This window comes from Podarcis cretensis, assembly GCF_951804945.1.
Source record: "Podarcis cretensis genome assembly, chromosome: 7".
Taxonomy (NCBI): domain Eukaryota; kingdom Metazoa; phylum Chordata; class Lepidosauria; order Squamata; family Lacertidae; genus Podarcis; species Podarcis cretensis.
In genome coordinates, this window is record NC_137176.1 from 43,507,799 (window position 1) to 43,528,024 (window position 20,226).

The 20,226-nt window shown below is 40.2% G+C and overlaps 1 protein-coding gene and 2 long non-coding RNA genes across 3 annotated transcripts in view; 1 reads left to right on the forward strand and 2 right to left on the reverse strand.

Annotated features, from left to right (window-relative positions):
- LOC307219653 overlaps nt 1-7,112 on the reverse strand; it is a 45,223-nt gene extending 38,111 nt beyond the window's left edge. The window contains exon 1 of the long non-coding RNA XR_013840483.1: nt 6,900-7,112. This is a non-coding gene — a long non-coding RNA (uncharacterized lncRNA). The remainder of the gene's footprint in view (nt 1-6,899) is intronic.
- An 87-nt stretch (nt 7,113-7,199) lies between these two features.
- On the forward strand, nt 7,200-9,078 carry LOC307219672. Its single transcript, XR_013840506.1, has 2 exons — nt 7,200-7,870; nt 8,198-9,078. It is a non-coding gene; the product is annotated as an uncharacterized lncRNA (long non-coding RNA).
- NAPG (NSF attachment protein gamma) lies at nt 8,349-19,574 on the reverse strand. Its single transcript, XM_079982989.1, has 12 exons — nt 19,416-19,574; nt 18,484-18,551; nt 17,495-17,579; nt 16,982-16,999; nt 15,757-15,787; nt 14,637-14,746; nt 14,453-14,519; nt 13,827-13,897; nt 12,711-12,789; nt 11,712-11,791; nt 10,811-10,940; nt 8,349-10,213 (listed from the first exon to the last, which is right to left on the reverse strand). The coding sequence occupies exons 1-12, from the start codon at nt 19,469-19,471 to the stop codon at nt 10,064-10,066; spliced, it is 945 nt and encodes a 314-aa protein (XP_079839115.1). The 5' UTR covers nt 19,472-19,574; the 3' UTR covers nt 8,349-10,063.
- Nucleotides 19,575-20,226: the final 652 nt, after the last annotated feature.

Below are 20,226 nucleotides of genomic sequence, written 5' to 3' on the forward strand. Positions count from 1 at the left end.
AATGCTTGCATAAATACAAAATAAATACAGCAACACAACACCCTAATGAATGAGTGATCCCCAAAAATCAGCCCAATGACCACACTCAGTGGCCACAGGATGACTGAATGGAGGTGGCCATGGCTGGCTGGCACAGTGCAAACTTTTTGTTGCAGGTCCTACTTGCTTCTTATTAATAACCGTAACCAAATCAATATATCAGACAGCATTAATGGGCCCTCTGGAGATTACAGAGCTATTTAAAAACTTCAGCCAGGACTTGTTCTCCAACAACAGTATGATGTCTGCTCTGAGAACAGAGCTTCAGTATGCAGGCACATCAGCCAAAACAGCAGATGACCCTGAGCATCTGCATTTGCCATCTCCATTGCTCTATAAAATGGAGTGGATAGAAAAGCATATGTCAAGTATAAATTGGGCTAAAGGGACAATTGTAAAGGAGCCAGCAGCCAGACAGACTGCAGGTGCTAGGCGTATGAAATGAATTTACTCATCAGTGAGTTTGGCGTGCATAGTTATTTCATTATATATTTTCAACGCAATGTTCATAGCTCACGTTTGACTTGCCCTGTCTTCAGGACCATGTCTCCTTTCAGAAAAGGGAAATATTTGTGATAGGATGCTGCCACTGCCATCATTACAATAGAGGAAATAAACCATAGCCCCCAGATCATATAGGAGTTGCAAGCGTGGTTCTGCGTGAGATAACCATAGATAACGGTTGCAAAATGTAACCAGTGCCTGGTCAAAAGGCAACACCAGATTCAAGGAGTAGATGTCTCTCAGAAACAGGACCAGCTTCAGACTAGTGAGGGGCAGGCAAAGCAACCCCCATTGGCATACTCTGCACCACCCCTGCAAGTCTAAAGGTGGTAAACAGCAACACCATGATCTAAGTCAAGCCACCTGCCATTCTCACATTCCTACAGTGACTTACTGGAGCATTATGGGAACAACCATATGGCACTTCACTAATCTTCTGCTGCCATTCCATAAATCCATGCCAGGGAAGATGGGTTAACAGGAGAGCCTGATTCACATAGCGGTGTGTCTGCCCCAACTCCTGCCCCCACGGAGGCCCCTGCTTAACAGCGAATCTGAGATTACATTGTCACTTTCCTGGTTTTATATTACAATGCATATGTAAAACCAGAAATTTTAAAAATATAATGTGATTAAATTATATTGAGGACTTCATTTAAGGCAGGCATAGGCAAACTCCAGCCCTCCAGATGTTTGGGACTACAATTCCCATCATCCCTGACCACTGATCCTGTTAGCTAGGGATCATGGGAAGTGTAGTCCCAAACATCTAGAGGGGGTGGAGTTTGCCTATGCCTGATTTAAGGGAATATTTAATCCTGAGTCTAAGGCAAAGACTCTGTGGCCCTCCAAATATCTCAGACTGGTGACTCTCAGAGCTTTCCAACTAACAGCTGACTGAACTCTCAGGCAGCATGACCTTATCAATAATCTGATCAGCAATCATCCTCACATGCCCCCTAATTCCTTACAGAATGAAGTGTGACTAACTGTGCACCACAGCATCCAGACTATTGTCAACAAGAGTGTCTTGTGGGGCCTTAACAACTAACAGACTTGTTTATAGCTTAACCTTTTGTGGACAAGAGCTCACTTGTTTTATAAATGGATGCTTATGCCACAATAAATTGGTTAACTTAGACTAATTTTGCATAGGATTGGCTGCTACTTTGAATTCAGTGTGCCCTACTTTCAAGTAAAGCTTCACAGGAGTGGGTTCTTACTCTGCAATACCATTCTGCCTTTCCCACTGGTTCTTAACATAGCCTCTTGGAGAAAATATTAAGTGCCAGGATTGCAGAATGGTAAAATTAAAATTTGCTTGCTATGAAAATCAACATCTTTTCACTCTGCACAGCAGCATAGGAAAGCTACTATGTCTTATTTTCAAGAAAGAAGAATGTGTACATGGGGGGAGAAGGAAGAATCTACGATCCCTGAGCAGCCAAAATTTAGAAGGCCCATAGAGAATAAGTAGTCAGCACCTTGATGAGTTAAGGTATATTGCATAGCAACAAAACAGAAAAATTGGAAATGGTTAGACACCCACTGTGGTGCTTCTCCTGACCCAAGGATGAATAGCAATTCCCAGCAGTTAAAAATCTTTGTGAAAGAACAAAAGCCAGCAAAAGGCTAAACCCATGAGCTTTGACTCCTAGACCTTTGTTCTAATGGATCTAGCAATCTACTCCTGGTTTGTTTGGGGTTTTTTGCCAAAATCTTACTAAAGTTTTGGCAGCTTTTACAAACTTCTCTATACAATTTGATGAGTCTGAGAATCCAACATGAAACTTGGTGCATTGTTCTGGCTCAAAATGCATCTGTCTCCGATTCTGTGTGTGTACATTACATGTGAACCTGAACAGAGATTAGAGTACTTACAGAATTGGAGGTGAGTGAATGCGAATTTGTCCAGATTGCCTGGCAGTAAATTCAGCTCTTGGCTTAAAGAAAGCAATCCTTCTTTGCAGGAGATGTTAAAGTTAGTTGAATAGTTTAAGATAAATGTATTGTCTATATTTAGTTGGGAGAGAGATTCACAATGTGTCTCTCATAAAAATCACAATACAAACCACAAAGGGGGGTTGCCATAATGCCTGTAACTCCCTAAGGAAGAGTCCGCTTTCCTACTGTTCTTAATCTAGGTAGCTTTCTATCAACAGCCCTCTTTTTCTAGTTTTTAGGAACAGGCCTCAGACTATCATAAAAGCAAGTATAGTCCAATGGTAAGCTTCCTTCTGCACAGTCAATAAATAGGCGACACAAAAAATCAAACACAGGTTCAGATCTTCTAACTGTTTTGTAGTAATTGTGTATCCCATGAAGTGTGTCTATTCAGGCAAACTGGTAAGCCATGGTTTAGATATCATTAGCAAGTCCCAATCCTGGTTTAGCAGCAAACCACAGTCTGCAAACCCTTCTAGCCAAAACCACAAACTAGAGTTTGTGCAAACCAAAGTTTGTCTACAAACCAGGCTCAAATAACAGTCTGCAATCCTGGTTTGCCACTAACTCAGAATCATAAGTTTCTACTTATCATGCACAGGGCACAGGTAAGGGAAGGAAGGAGTATACAATGGAACTCCCTCCCCCTGGAGGCACAGAGTGTGCCTACAAATTCTACCATGAGGGGTGGGGTGGGGACAAGCTTACCTAGCTTGTGCATAAATCAGGCACTAACTAATTTTGTTTACTTGGTGCAAATCCCAAACAAAAACTAATTTTGATTAGCCCAGACTTTTTTTGCTTGACCAAAACTTCCAGATTCCTGTACTGTGAGCCTTTCATCAAAGAAGACAATAAATTATTGACTTTAGGTCAGAAAGGTGCCTAGAGGTCACAGGCCATGAATATCCAATATAACTAAAGGAATATAAATAAAGGAATATAAAGTAAAGGGATATAAATACATCCTTCTGGAGCATAGTCACACTTTTCCAGTATTGAAGGTCAAGCCAGAAAGGCACTAAAAGAGTTAAAAGCTCAAATGTTTGCTAACAAATTAATCTACTCCCAAGGGTGGGGAGCTATGCTATTGCAGGAAACTCCTGTGAATTTTAAATTATTTTAATGTTAAACAACTGCTTTCTGTAGCACGAGGAGCAGCCAAAGCAGTGTACAACACAATAAAAAGAGTGTTAGGAAAAACACATCACAGCAATAAAAAACACTTGAACAACATACATTAAAACACTAAAACTTGTGTATCTGAAGAAGTGTGCATGCACACGAAAGCTCATACCAAGAACTAACTTAGTTGGTCTTTAAGGTGCTACTGGAAAGAAAAAAATTTTTTTGTTTACACTAAAACTTGTCAGCCAGCGCGGGAGACAGTTGTTTCGCCAAATAAAAGGGCTTTTTTTGGATTCAATGGCAATCACAACACAAATGGAAGAAAGTTTAGTGCTTCTATTAAATAGTATAGAAAACAGTACAGCATTTAAGCAAAATCACAAAGCATGAGGAAGATAGTAAGAACAAGATAATGTACCTCCAGGAATCAACGGAGAGACTCCAGCTGGCCAGTACACTCACCGAAGCTCAGGAGTCAGGCCCCATGTGAGAGATGCATACGCTCCAGCCCCCTGCTGGCCTCTTGCTGGCTGACCTATTATGTCAATCCCTCCCACCTGCTAAGCTAGGTCAATCTCCTGAGGCAGCATAATTAATTAGTAGTCCTGCAGCTGCACTGCTGCCTACAGGCACTCAGCCTACAGCTGGCCCACAAATGAATCTTCCCCCAACCTGCTGCTCCATATCATCATTACACAGTAAATAAAACCAAAAAACCTAGCCAAGGTACCAATAAGGGAGGAAGAATCATTCAAACCAGTATCTATTTCCTCAGGATACAAAAGTCTTCTTGCATAGGTTTTATCTGCAACAGTGAACCAAGTTCCAGATGAGCCCTGGCCAGATTTAATCTCTCTGTCTCGCATCCACAATAGCCTACAAAGAGCCAACCTAGTACTACTAGGAGCAGAGTTAACAAGCGGTCATGACTCTGCTATCCATAAATTCACGAGCCAATCCCTCACAAATTGCAAGACTGGAAAGCATTGAATTTGGCCTTCTTATCCGTTTGAAATTGCAGAACTTTTAATAGCTGCAGATATCAAACTTTCATGTTTTAGTCTTTGACAAGCCAACATTTCTCACAGCAGCTTGACTCCTAACCAGCCCTTTGTACTGCAGAGCCAAGCCAAGCCAAGGTTAGTGAGGAATGGAGAGAGCTTAAGCATGAACCTGTATTAGGATGACACACTAAGATTGGCTTAGCTCAGGGCAATGAGGCAATAAAAAAGACAAGGGAGGGGCAAAATGGCCATGAATTCCTCTCTAGGTAAGCCATAGTTTGGGCTTACCATGAAATACAAACCAGGCTACATATATCTTGCTACATATTAAGAGTTTAGGTTTCCAAGTTTCATATTCTGAAGTCATCAATCCCCAATCAAAAATTGCTTGGGGATGCAATTAGTCATCTTACACTCTACAAACACATTGTTCATGTCACTACTGCTTCTCTTCTGCTCACCAGCAGAGCAACACAATTCTTCATATCTATTTTTATTTAGTCTCTGATTTAATACCTTTCCTTTCTATAGTGGCCTATACTGAAGGCAGCTGACTATGATAAAAATAATACAGTAAAAATAAAGCAAAACAAATCAGAAGCAGTAGCAGGATAGAAGACTTCAAAATGTACGCTGAAACAAAACAGGATTGTAGCTTATATATGGCTCATTCAAATGCACACCCCTAGCACTTAGGGTGGGAACATACCTTGCTATAACACCATCTGCTTTTGCCCAAACATAAGACATGCCACTAATATTTTATGTGATGGTGCAAGTCTCTTTGTAATACCAATACAGGATGACATGCGTGTTCAATGTCCCACTTATAAACCTCAAATCAGCAGGATGAGATTCCTTCAATGAAGGAAGGTAAGTGTTTTCGTGGTAAAGGCTTGACAACACACACACACACACACACACACACACACACAGGGCTCTGCAAGGAACAGGTTTGATGGGCTCCTACCCAATTTGCAACTTCAAAACAGATGCGACAGGGAAAGCAGAGGGAGCAAAGTGGGGAGGCAGGGGTAGAATATGCAATTATTTCAGTTAATCATATGTGAACTTACATTACAGTAGGATATTTGGACTAGGGGGCCATTCCCAAGGTTTCACAGAGAAACCCCCTCTAGCAGGGAAGTTTAATATATTTACTATCAAAGGCTTATAAACATGCTGTTCTGCTGTGCTGCTCTTGCACACAGGATTGAGGAATTCACAATCAAAGGGCATGTGGAGGTTAACCACTCTCTCGACCTCTAATAAAATGTGTCGTGAGCTCCAGCACAGAGCGCAAGTCACCATAATTCTTTCTTCAGAGCTGTTCCATTTGGAAGCAGTTACTTGGAGAGGACCAGGGCCAGAGGGGAAAAAACTGGAGTCAGTAAACCATTAAGGCACTTGGCATATCCATGAGCTGTGAAGCTCTGTAGGTGTTTTAAGCTGAAGAATTTTCTCATACCGTACTCCTAAGGCTTAATGCACATGTTTTAAGCACTCATGGCTTTGCCACTTCATTTATGGCTAAAATACATGTGATGTGGAAGATCCGTGATTGGGATCTTTCACTTTAATAATAATGAAAGGTTAAACAAGTGGGACGCAGGTGGCGCTGTGGGTTAAAGCCTCAGCGCCTAGGGCTTGCCGATCGAAAGGTCGGCGGTTCGAATCCCTGCGGCGGGGTGCGCTCCCGCTGCTCGGTCCCAGCGCCTGCCAACCTAGCAGTTCGAAAGCACCTCCGGGTGCAAGTAGATAAATAGGGACCGCTTACCAGCGGGAAGGTAAACGGCGTTTCCGTGTGCGACTCTGGCTCGCCAGAGCAGCGATGTCACGCTGGCCACGTGACCCGGAAGTGTCTCCGGACAGCGCTGGCCCCTGGCCTCTTAAGTGAGATGGGCGCACAACCCCAGAGTCTGTCAAGACTGGCCCGTACGGGCAGGGGTACCTTTACCTTTACTTTACCTTAAACAAGCACCATAAGGAAAGACCAGGATCCCCTGATTTGAAGCTGCCCCTAAGCTGTTTGCACAAGCAAAAGTAAAAACTAAAAGTATCCATATGGGTAACTGTTTGTTCTGTTCCATGTTTCATACTGTGTGGGGTTCAAGGCAATTTCAAAGTGTGCCTACCTTTGGCCACCCATAATTGTCATCCCTCTGAGCAAAGAAGTCAACCTTGTCTCTCAAAAAACATGTAATGCACAGTGCCCAATATTTCTTCATGCTACATACCCAAATCTGTGAGGTGCAAGTCATTGGCCAAGGTGTTGAATACCTTATTCATGTCACATCTGATGAGGTCACCGTCAATGCTGAGCTTTTCTTTGAAGACGTTGACAGGCAATTCATGTACTTCCACTTTCAAGAGCCTCCAAGTTGCAAATGTCCTCGTTTTCTCCTGCTCCAGAGGGTATGATCTGAACCAATGGCTTCAAGATACAAGGAGATTCTGACTAAACATTAGGAAGAACTTTATGATGGTAAGAACTGTTTTGACAGTAGAACCTTGGAAGGTAGTGGACCCTCCTTCCTTGGAGGTTTTTAAGAAGTTTGAATGGCCATCTGTCACGGACGCTTTAATCGAGATTCCTGCATTGCGGAGGGTTGCAGTTAGATGATTCTATGAAAGTGGACTATGATTTGTATCTAGGGACTCATTCCTAGCTACTTCAAGAATCTCAATACTGACTCAGCCTCAGGTCACTTTGAAACTCAGGAAACACACTTGATCTATGCCTGGGGGTTGTCTCAACTAACCATTTCATTCTTTGTAACCATTTTGGCAATTTAAGCCGCATGGCTATTTTATTCTCTGATGTGATGTTGGTGCTGTATAATACACACATTTATTTGGAGTTTGAATGGAGACTGATCTTCTGCTAATTGAAGTGCAATGCAACATCCCAGTGGGACATCTCCATGGCAACATGTGTTTATATACATGCTATCATGTAACCTATGAACATATATAGGGTAAGTTGCAGGTGGAAGGGTAGTTCTGCATTGCTGCAATCTGTTAGAAGCAGATATTGAGGATCTTTTGATCCAAAGGCAGGGTATAAATCTTGATTTAAGATAGTTTTTCATGTTCACTGCATTCATAGAGAAGGGTAGAGTAAAAACAACACACTTTTGTCTAAACCACAGCACCATCTTGTGGCAATAATTATACTATACTGCAAATCTAAATCCATAAACTGCCGAACGGAAGCCCCAAATGGGACATTTTCTTCTGAAAGCACCACAGTTATTAGAATAAACTCAGTTATTAGAATAAACAAATGCACACCAAAGCATTCTTAAAGTCAATTGGTCATACCCAAGAGCCAGTACAATTTTGTGTAGCCTATTACAAAGTGTTCATTCTAGGTCATTCATTTTATAGTTTGTATGTGCCCTTCCATATACAGAAGCAACAAACTTCTCATTATTTACAAGACCCCTTAAAAGAGAAACAGTTGAGAAATGCCTGATTTAGCTAGTGACTGCCAATATTCAAATTACTTCTCACTTGGAAGATTTAAAGATTATACCATAAAAGCATTTGAGAAATTCTAGTGACAGGATTAACAGATTCTGTAAACAGCCTAAGTAACTTCTGTTCATTGAGTAACACTAGTTTTTCACCTCAACCACTGAGGTTTGATATTTTCAGTTCCATTAACATTTCAGCACCCCAATGGATCAAACTGATCACAATCATCATAAAAGCACACACAGAAACTTCTTGTTTTAAGATTTTTTTAACAGCTGAATTACAGAGCCTCGTCTCAGGGAGGCTGGATCTTGTAGAGAATTACAACATTTTTTATACTCTACTGCATCCCACGGAAAGGCCAGGCAGAATTACAATTAAAGTACAGGTTTCACATTGCATAAAACACAGTTTACACAACATCCGGGTGTACAAATGAGCAGTATTCAATAATTTATAGTTATTTACTTTCATAGTATTGGACTACATTTTAGCATCTTCATGCAAACCAACACATGCTTTGGCTCTTGAAAAGTTGGCATTATTCCTCAAAACCTTCCTCCTTGCTGCATTTTCTCTCTTAGTCAAAGGAAGTGTGTACAGTGCTTTGGGAAACAAACACTAAAACACATATTATCAGAAAGTGCTGATTACTGTTTAACATTTAATAAAGATACTAGGGTTTCCATTACATTTTTGCCAGCTAAAATAAAGGTCAGTGGGTCAAAAAATATAGACATTACGCATTTTAAGTTACACTCAACTTCACAAATTTCAATTCTGAAAGTGTCATTGCAATCCTTTGTAAAAATGTTGTTTCATTGCACACAAATTCAGTTTTATATCCCTGAAGATTTCCATGTACCGTGAAAATAGGAAGTGGGCCTAGTTCAAAACTGTTATACTCACTGGGTTACAAACATCTCTCCATAAACGTCTGAATGTGTGATTTAAGAATTTACTGTCTCTCCCACACACACACACCTCAAAAAAAGCAGTGTTTTACAGTCATGTTCCTTTCCTCACACAATACATAATAGTGCAAGTCTATACTTGACAAAAACAGCAGTATTTGAATTACCTGTGATAGTAAACATTACCCTATGGCAAGGGATGCAATTAACAGGGAATTGTGTTCATGATGTTCAATCAACACAGCCGAAAGCTACTAGGAATGTTATTGAACACATTTCAAGATCCTTCTCCTGTGGCATATTACTTCTCCTTGGAAAATCTGCAAGTTCATAATGTTAGATATTCTCTGAATATGAAAAGCATATCATTTGCATACCAATGAGTATGGGGTCCTTTTTTGCCCAGAAATGGGCAAAACTAACTATTCCATAACTAAAGTATGTAATATCCAAAAGAAAACAAGTTTTCTTTTCCAGTTTATCTATAGAGGTGTTGTGTTACTCAGAAAACTAGTTTTCACTATTTATGCTTCTAAAGAACTGATTATGCCTTCCCAACACTGGCCCATAAACCTTCTATATACATTATGTTTCAGAAAATATTAGGGTCATCTGGGAAAAGGGATATACAACATAGTTTAAGGTGCTCCACACTGTTTAGTGAGTGTTGTTCAAAAAAATGCTTAACACTCCTTTGCCTGAACTCCAAGGAATATCAGAGCATGAAGCAATAGGCCCTGAAACTAAACATCTAGAGAGAATTATCTGAAGGTAAATGCCATCATCCAAACCCACTTCCCCTTTTGAAGGGAAAACTGTAATACTCAAAATTATTTATTAAAGCAGATGCACTGAAAAAATGTAGGACTGTAACTCAAGAAGACTTCGAAATGTACAACCATGCTTTCCGTACAAGTTTCCCAGAAGCAGACAAATTGTTATATTTCCAATTTACTGATTGCAATGAAGTGATGGTAATTCGGCAGCTTCCAGAATTGCTCACTGCCAGAAACAGCTAGGTTGACATTTAAGAGTAGAGTTGTACTGGAGTTACAGCAGTCCACTTGCATAATCATCATCTTCCTCATTTCCACGGGAACCTCCTTCACCTGGTTCACCCACTTTGCCCTGTGGAGTAACTGGGGATTTCTTCTTCACACCTCCTCCTGGGACAGCCAATGAGAGGCCAAGCTTGGCATACTGGCAGAGGGCAAGAACAAGATGTTGAGCACACATGCCCTGTTTAACTTACTCTTCTGCAGTCAAGATGAGTATTTTCATAAAGTAACAGAATGGTTAATTAGAAAATGCCAGCACCCCACTAATACCACTCTAAGGAAAAGTAACAGAATACAAAGCAGTGGACACATTCATCTGTGTCCCGGGGCACCGTGATTATTTCTCACTATTTTATCTCAAATTTTTAATCTACAAAGCCATTAACAATTGCAATAATAAAATCATAAGACATTAAGTCATTAAAAACACAAGCAATGTAAAGGAAGGCCCATCTCTGCAGTTTGAAATCAGTATTTACAAACCTATGTTACAGCCAATCTTTTTCTAGAAGGAAAAGGCCCTCTGAAAAAAAAGTTGTATGACCAAGGTGACAAGATACTACCCACAGCCCATTCAGACTTTAGCTTTGGCAGTGACTTGAATACTCGTGTATCACAGGAAATGCCACATTTATGCATAGCATTGCAACTTACTATTTGTCAGTACAAAACACCCTGTGGATCAAAATAATCAGTTAATATATTCTTCTTAAGAAAATAAACTGAAACACCAACTTACATCATTGTCCATGTATTTAAAGAGTGGTGAATTGCAAACATCTGATACTTGGTCCTGGTCTTGCTGATCATACCCCTCTAGGAGCTGCTCCAATGCAGCACAGTCTTCACTTTCACTGAAGCCTGGTATGCTGAAGCAATTGCAGTATTATTTAAATTACTTCACTCAAAGCAAAGAAACTAAATTTCCATATAAGGTACAAACAAGAAAATCAAGAGAGGCTATGGAGGTACACTGAAGCCGAGAAGGCGTGGATGGCGGCTAATAAACTGAGGCTCAATTCTAATAAGAAGGAAATGCTGTAGGTGGGCAGGTTCCCATATCTAAGAACTAGGTGTCAAGTAGTTCCTGTGGCTAGGAGTGTTTAGGCCTTGTGTAGGCTAGTTTGCTAGCTATGGCTGTTCCTGGAACAGAATAGCTTGGCCCCACTTAGACTAATGTAATGGGTTCTATGTAGGGATGCTCTTGAAGTGGTTCAGCTAATGCAGAATGAAGCTGCTAGATTAGTAAGTGGGGCAAGCTCAATGGAATCTTGTGTCACCTGGTTCTGAAAGCTCTGCTCTGGCTACCAGGCAGCTACCAGCCAAATTCAATGTGCTAGTACCATCATATAAAGTCTTTGGGACCCAAATGCCTAAGAGTACCAAATGAATGAATGAATGAGCAGCTTACTTTCTAAACCAACAAATGAGTTTTGTAGATGTAACAATTTGATATTAAGACGAGAAACAAATTTATTGTCACTCTTTTATAGGCAAGGAGCGTTTCTCAAAAAGAGGACGTGCCAACGAACCCTGCATTCAGCGCTTATGCCAGTAACAGAAATACAGAGCATAAGATGATGAAGAACACAACTATGCTTTTAAAAATTAAAAACAAATCAGGCAAACAGATGACTTACCTACAACTTTCCCTGACACATTTTTCTGCAGCAACATAGTCATTTCTGTGAAGATGAACTAAAACCTGAGCAATAGTTTTCTAAAAGGAAAAAAAAATCACTGATTCACTCTCTAATAACAAAGCAGTATTAATTTCTCAGTTTAATGGATTCAATAGAAAAAATATAAATGTCAGCATCTCAAAAAAGAAAAGAAAAAAAGAGGTACTTTGAAGAATTAAGGGTGATTTTTTTCTTTCAGAAAAATGACCAGGTTCTTGGCAACAGATGTTTGGCCTGCTATTTTCTGAGCAAAGTTTAGCATTAAATAACTCTCCATAACTGTTTCAATTATAGAAAGACATAAAATAAATACGCCTTTTGCTATTTAAGAGGACTTGGATCATTACAGATTATGTACTTTGGGCATTAGGCTACTTTGCCTCTTCCTCACCAAACAAAGGATGTAATTTTGAAGGTACTCCTCATACATTATCAGCAAGCATTGAACACAATGATCACATCGGTACACGGAAGATGCTTGTAGCTTAAAATAAACAGGGTCCCATGAAAGGTGAACCTGAAACCCTGCTAGCACCTAACAACAGACTCTGCTAGTCACACACAAGTGAATTAAATAACCAAGGCATGGCACAAAAGTTATGCAGGGTAAAATAAGACTTACTCCACCCAATCCATAGATATTCGGGATTTTCAAAGATGTCAGATTTTACAATTATAACACTACATAAAATATAGAGCAGGCCAATATTTTAAAAATCAGCTTCCAAGTTTGATGGTTGTTTTTTTTTTAAGTACTTTAAAACAAAAAACAAAAACATGAACCAATTTTAACATTTCCAACTGTTTTAAGACTAGAGATTAGTGTGTGTATGATTTCTAGTGAGGAATACATCTAACGCTGTTCAATTAGATGTGAGCTTACAAATTAGAGTAATTAAAAAAAAAAAAAGACAGCACCTTTTCAGAAACAGATAAAGAGACCACCTGTCTTTATACCTTGTAACAAGTTGGATAGTTTTCAATATCTTTATAAAGACTCTTTTCCTTCTGAATAGATACTGCAGCCTCATCTAGTCTGAAAGACAATGAGAAGGATTGGTACATTTAAAGAAAGGAGCAGCAGGAATCAGGAGAGAAAATCACTCCCTAACTGTCCATTTTCCAAAAAGGCAGCTCAACACCCAAGCAAGACATGAGCTCATGTGCGGTTACAGTGAGCCCATACTGAACGTAAAGCTGAAGGAACCACTTCCTTACAAAACACATGCTGGAGTATAAGGAAATGGTGAAAAGCCAGGACAGATTTATACTACCTGCAATGCATTTGGATGACTGTGTCTAATACAGCCACATGAGCACTGGGATATGGAATGTATGGCTGACACCATTACAGATGTACAGGAAGAAATGATTATGATCTGTATGTTTTAGTGGTGCTAGCCCTAATTGAGTGCCAATGAGAATGACCTTTATCTCCCGAACCCAGACTAATTTTGCTGCTGGGGAGATGGGATTCAATGAGCATATACAGCTCTAAAGAAAAGGCAGCAAAATCTTAGAATTGTAGGGTTGGAAGGGACCATGAGGGTCCTCTAGTCCAAACTCCTGCAATGCAGGAATCTTTCTGCCCAACATGGGACTCAAACCCTCAATCTTGAGATTAAGATTCTCACATTCTAGCAACCGAGCTAAATGAAACATTACTGAGATAGGGATAGCTTTGCCCATTTTCAATGTTTGTTGTATTTTTTTTAAAGAATGGTAAGTGGACACGAAAGGAATGAGTTTGTCTCCTTTGGCTTCAGTGACTTTGCAGTTACCAGCCAATAGATGCCCACAACATTTTAATTCTTAAATGAAATATCCGTTTCATTTGAAAGTCAGTTATAGTAGATGCCATTCTACAGGAAGAATCTATTTCCCAAGAAGACAATTTAAAAGTTTGCAAGCTAGGAAATTGTAATTCCCCCACCCCAACATGGATGAATGTCATCTAGATATCATGCAATAATTTAATGATCAACTGTGAATTTATGCAATAGCTTCATCAGCTGGCAGTGCCATGAGAATGATTTCATTTTAAAAAAGGAATACAAAAGTTAGGATGCCCACCTGCGACCTCTGACTAAAAGCCTTGAAGCTTTTCCATACATTTCAACTGCTTGTCGTAAACGTTCTTCATTCTAGATAAGAAACCAAAATCATATAAGAACATTAATGATTTGTCAGGTAAAATTCTCTCCAGTTTACTTGCCTTAATACACAGCTCTATCAGCTGGGTGACCCAAACCTCTCTGAGTAAGCTTAACTGGAACATGAAATTCCAGAAAAGTTGCAGCATTTAATGGAATAAATGTAGGCCCTGCAAGGTAAACATTGCATTTTAAAAACTGTTTGTCGTGAGTTAAGAAGGTGAAGACAGATAGCTTGCCTGTTTACGTGCTTGCCAAGCTTGGCCCCAATTTTCTAGCCCCATTTAGGCTTTGTTATCTACTCTTATGGCGTATATACTATACAAAGCAAATGACATTCGCTGATGAAAGTAGTAAGACTCATGCAAAAAAAGAATTCAGCAGTGCTGTCAGAAAGACCAGAGACAAGAAGACATTTAATAAGCACATCTGAAGTTTCACTCTTTTGCAATAGGATTTGACTGCTGTTCACCTTTTAAATTTTATTCTCTGCCATTCTCAACACATTTCCTGGGGAACATACTATATTGGTTTCAGGCAACTTACTTCAAACACTGCTGCTGTCTGCTGATAAAGTTGTATAGCCTTGTCTGGATTTATATTTTCTATTACTCTGAAATAAAAAGTCAACATTATTATTTAGCTTGATGGCTTTTTTAAAAAAAGCAAACTAGATAAATCAAACTTCTTTTCCAGAAAAGAAACCAATGCTTTGAGTTTGCAGACTTACTTCCCAGCCCGATCCAGGGCTATAGCTGCTGTGTCAGGTGTTCCATTCTCCAGGTACATCATGCTGGCTCTCTGAATCATTTCCACTGCATCATGATGTTGTTTCATCTCCTAAAGGAGAAAGAAAGAGATTCACGTTTGTCAGGAAAAACGGCAAAGTAAGGTCTATCTAATACTTTCATTTAGTTTTATCACATCATTGCATATTTGAAACTATTAAAAGTTTTGTTAAACCCTTTGATAAAAATCAGTACAACAATCTTTAGTAGATGGAAACATTAAAAAGGCAAAGAAATTCCTGCAAGAATTGTACAGTTTGCAAAGAGTGAATGACTAGGGGCAACTGCAAACACCCATTTATACAATTTTATTTCAACACTTTATGATTTAAATCTAAATGTATGTATTTCATGAAGATGCACTGCATTTGAGGCAATATGAAAACTTCCTATGTTGTTGATCTGTGATGGTTCAGGCATTGGCTATGCGTGTGAGAATCACCTGGAAAAGGTTTATTTAATGGGTTAGCTAAATATCCTTCCCTCACTTTTATCCTAACCAAAAAGTGTAAATTTCTTCATGCTGAAAAGATACAGCTTTTAAATACAGATTAGCTGACTTTCAAGTCAACAAAGGTTGAAATTCCTTACCAGGAACCACCTTCCTATTAATATTACTATTAAAATTCCTTTGAAGTAAACAGGGCAATTAAGATGTTAGGAGTCCTTGAATTTAAGACAATTAAGTAGTACTGATTGAGATCACAAGTACTGGCTTCGCTGATAAATGGATCATACAAGCAGCACAATTGAAACCCAAGAGCCACCAGAATGAAATAGTTTGGATTTGGAAGACCTTGGGCTTGCTACCCTGGCTCAGTTGCACTGGTATAAGTACCGAAAAAGGAGAGCCAGGTGCAGGGAAAGAAAATATCTAAACTTATTCCAAACCCATTTCAGCTTGGTCATGTGACCTAGCAACCTGGCAAAATCTACTCAAAATCTCAAACGAAAAACCCAACGAGTTTATCAAACTACAGGATTAGCATTGCACAGGACAAACACCCAATAATTAGTTGTAACCAAATCAAATATAGATAGTTTGATTGGAAATGGCCATACCTTTAACATCATGCCAACTTGTTCATAAGCTCTGAAAAGCAAAGCAAAATTAAATCAGTGCTGAAAGTGAATGAATTTAAAGTGTATCATACCAAAGAATATAGGACAGACAATCCTAAGATGCAGGCATCTTGGAGCTTATTCACTCCGCTGCAATATGCAGCACAGAATCAGACATCTAAATTACATGTGCTTTGATTTTTGCTCCATGATTTGGCTTGAAATGGGAATTTATAGCTCTCTCCCATGAGATGATGTGTGGGGAGCTCACTGGCTGTCCACGGGGGAAAAAGTAAGTCCCTTTTTTTAAAAGAGCAAAATATAAAGTAGATGCATAACCGTACATCTCTTATTGCTACCTAATTTTGTAATATGCGAGAAAACTCACAAGGTACCGTATATACTTGAGTATAAGCCGACCCAAATATAAGCCGAGGCACCTAATTTTAGCACAAAAAACTGGGAAAACTTATTGACTCGAGTATAAGCCGGTTCACCACATCACAAACCTGGTGGTGGCGGTAGCGGCGGAGAAAGAACAAGCACTCCGAAAGATTCCTCCTCTGCCACTGCCGACAGCGGCAAAGGTGGAGGAGGAGGAAGGAGCAGCCCGAAAGGGCTCCTTTCGGGCCGCTCATCCCTCCACTGCTGCCTCTGCCGCTTGCAAGAGTAGGCATGGGACCCACAGATGGGAGAGGCACAGGGCAGCGCAGCGCCTCTCCCAACTGCAGCTCCTGTGCCTGTCGTTGCGAGAGGCGGGCAGCAGCGGTGGGACCAGCGGCAAGAAAGGGCTCCTTTCAGGTCGCTCGTCCCTCTGTTGCCGCTGCCCACCTCACTCAAGTATAAGCCGAGGGGGGCCTTTTCAGCATAAAAAATGTGCTGAAAACGTCGGCTTATACTCGAGTATATATGGCAATTAGGATTGGGGGGGGGAGTATTAAAAAAAACCTGTGCTTTTTGATTATTTGCTTTGTAACTGCTCCAGAAACAGGTTTTGCCTTGAATCTTAATTTTGTTTGCCCAGGCTTAGGCAGAGCAACTGCCTCACTGCTGAATGGGCTTTGGCTCTGGTGCAACTTTACACTGGCTTAACTTATTTCAGCTTCCTTTGTCCCAGCTTCCTGTGCACTGAATTGCTGAATTATATTTTGATGAGTGTCAACCTCAATTAGATTTTCCATATACTGAAGAGCTCTCAACAAATTAAAACTGCATTCATACTTACTTTGCAGCATGGAAGAGACTGGAAGTAAATCATTTTGAGTCAAGGATACAAATTATACCATGCCTTCCTGAAATAAATACTATATTCAATCTTGAACTGTTTTTAAAGAGGGTAGATACTTGAATGCTACTGGTACAAGTTAACATTCATATATGGACCAAATAATTCCACAAAGACAAAACAATCCAGATCATTTCAAAACTACTACTTTTGGTTGTGGAGCAACAGACCCTTCTGCATCGTGACAAGCAGCTTTTCTAGCTCAAACTTTTGATTGAAAAAGGCAAAAGATCCAGTGGAGATGCAAAAGCTAGTGTCTCAAGAAGCACTCGTCAAGAGCTGTGGTCATGAGTCATGTGGTAAACAGAGAAACTTCTTGAATTTCCTCCCCTAAATATGATAGAAAACATTACATCAGTATTTCACTAAACGTTTGGAATAAAAAAAAAGAGTAACAGTCCAATAGTCATGTTTTCAAACCCTTAAGCAAAGCAAGAATTAATGAAAGGATACGCTTTATTGTTTTCCTGGCAGAGAGCTTCTTTATAATAGGCTTCTTTTGCCTGATCATATTGTTTGGCATTTTTAAAAGCAACAGCTGAAAAGAAATAGAAATTAAAATATATTATATTCTGTGTTTGCAAGTACATAGTAATATCCATTTACTACACCTCAGAAATCATATTTAGAAGGGAACTTTTAAGAGACAATTTGGATTTTTACTTCAGCAAAGTGATTTCTGCCCAGATCCTGTCAAGTTTATTATCACATTCATAAATCAATTAATGCCATACATTTCTTGCAATTTTAAAGAAATGTGAATTACTTTTTTATTATTTGTAGTAATCCTGAATAATGATATGAATCTTAAAGAAAATCACATTTTAGCATCAAAGGCTTTCACAATGTTATGGCTACAATCTTTATGCATGCATACTTGAAATTAAGCTTCATTTCACACTGCAGGGCTTACTTCCAAGTAAATAGGCATAGCATTAGGCTGCAAGAGACATACTTTGGCCTAAGAAGATTAGACAACACTCCAACCTCTAGCCACTAGGAAATACTGTGCAACCTGACATCCATCAATAGTCTAAGGTAACCTCTGGTTTTCTTAATATAATGACTGCTGGGGTTTCTTCCTTGCCTGGGTCCCCCAGAAATGATGGCTCCCATGAATGTAGAAATATACTTTTTCCTAGATATTCTGAAGTGTTTTGCTCCTGAAAAGCCTTTATAAATTAAACCAATCTAGCATTTCAAACAAACCCCCAAATATATCGCCTGTCTATTTTTACCCTATGTATTTATTCAGAAATGCAGAACAATGGCAGGTAGTCAGTTAGCTACTGCTGCAAGAAAACAGCACTGTGGGTTAGAGGAATTTCAACAAGTTAATCCACAAACTGCTTTAACTGCCAATAGAAGTTAGCTTTGCCAGGGAACATATGAAACATATTTAAGGTTGCAAAAACGAACTGCCAACATTTTACAGAACATACCTGCTTTTGAATATTCAGTTGCTGCACTATCATAGTCTGGCTTCCATTTTAATAATCCAGTTTTCAAACTGAAATGTAGAATAAGCCAAGAAATTAATAACAATTCATTGTATTTAAAAAAAAACCCTCTTTATTGTAAACTGCTTACTTTTCTTACAAATAGTAATAACAACGATATGCTACATCATTAAGGAATTTGATGCTGCAACTGTCATACCAGCGATTGCCTACTGGCTAGTAATTTCACTAGATGTGTCAAAATGGTGACCAGGTATCAGGTCTTACAGTCAAACCTTTTTAATTCTACAAAGAAAAAGAGATTTATCTGGTTCAAACATAGCTGGGTTGGGGGGGACATGTATGATCTTTGCAGCTTACTGGTGCACAGGCCTCTAGTTTCAATCTCTGACATAGCATAACAGGATCTAGGAAGAGTGGTGATGACCTCTACCTAAGTACTGCAACCAGTACAGGTCGGGTGGCCCAGTGACGCGACTTTGCATTAAGGCAGAGTCAACAGAGGTTGGGGTGGGGGAGAGAAAGGAAGCGCGCAATACTTCAGGGCTTGAACATCCTGGGTCAAGCAAGCCCCATTAAGGGGACGACAAACTGATGACGAGTGTATGCCTGAGGGATGCAAAGTCTGCGCATAAGCGCAAAACCCGAAACAAGAAACCGCCCCCCTCTTTTCCGGCGGGGGAGCTCAAGGCAGAGCCGCCTGGAGTTGCTCTCAAGAGACGAGCGCGGGCCCGAGAGGGGCCCCCTCCGCCCACAGCTCCTCCCCGGGGGGAACCGCCCCGTCTCCCGGCACTGCTCCGTGGGGAGCTGGAGGTGCGCAGTCAGCCACAGCCCCCGGGCAGAGCCTCCCCACTCGCCCGCCTGTTCCCCAAGGGCTGGCAAGCCGGTTCCCTTGTCCCTCGCCCCTCGCTCACTATTTCTCCGCTTTAGCGATGTGCTCCAAGCCTTCGTTGATCTTCTGGGCAGCCATGTCGCCCCGCAGGACCTGCAGGGATTCAAGGCCGTGACGTTAGCGAGGGTAAGGAACGCCGCTGCACCCAAACAACTGCGAAGGGCGGAGTCTCCGCGAAGGGCGCTTGCGCGAAGAGAGGGTGTTCTTCCCAGGGGCGGGGCTGATTCCGTAGCAGCGCGCTCCTGCGAAGTCAATGCGGATTCTGTCAGCATTCCACAAATGGGTCTCTTGAACGACAGCTTCAATTAAAAAAATTAAAAATGCGCCTTGTTTCAATACATGAAAAAGCACTCAATTTTTCAATAAAATGGTTATGACGTTGCCTTTCTTCCCATACCCTGACAATGCTAGTTAATCTTATCATTTGATCTGCTTCCCAAACCTTTGATATCCAGTCCTCCAGTGATAGCACATTAGTTTCCCCAGTTATATTAGATTGCCTTGCTTACTGCTGTTATAGATGTATAGCCATTTTTCTGTCTTCTTATAATACATTAATCTTTAACATTGCAAAAGATTATAACAGATCTTCATCTACCATCTCAAATAGGTGACCTACATTTTTTTGGGGGGGGGGGTGTCTGCTCTTGTCATCTATTGCTAACGGAATGGAAATATAATTTGATTTGTGCTTATATGACTGAACTGGTCAAATGAGGTGGAGCATTCCATTCTTTTACTTCATACTGTACTGTATTTCATTTTAGGAAGGCATCATAGCAGGTTATCTTGCAAGCACTTTATATTTTCCTAGTGACAAGCAAACTGTAGGA

Coding starts and splice junctions, on each gene's coding strand:
- NAPG (XM_079982989.1), bottom strand. CDS start 19,471: ATGGCTGCCCAGAAGATCAACGAAGGCTTGGAGCACATCGCTAAAGCG. Junction 18,552..19,415: donor ATCGCTAAAGCGGAGAAATA/GTGAGCGAGGGG, acceptor TCTACATTTCAG/TTTGAAAACTGGATTATTAA. Junction 14,747..15,756: donor AAGTTGGCATGATGTTAAAG/GTATGGCCATTT, acceptor TTTCTCCTTTAG/GAGATGAAACAACATCATGA.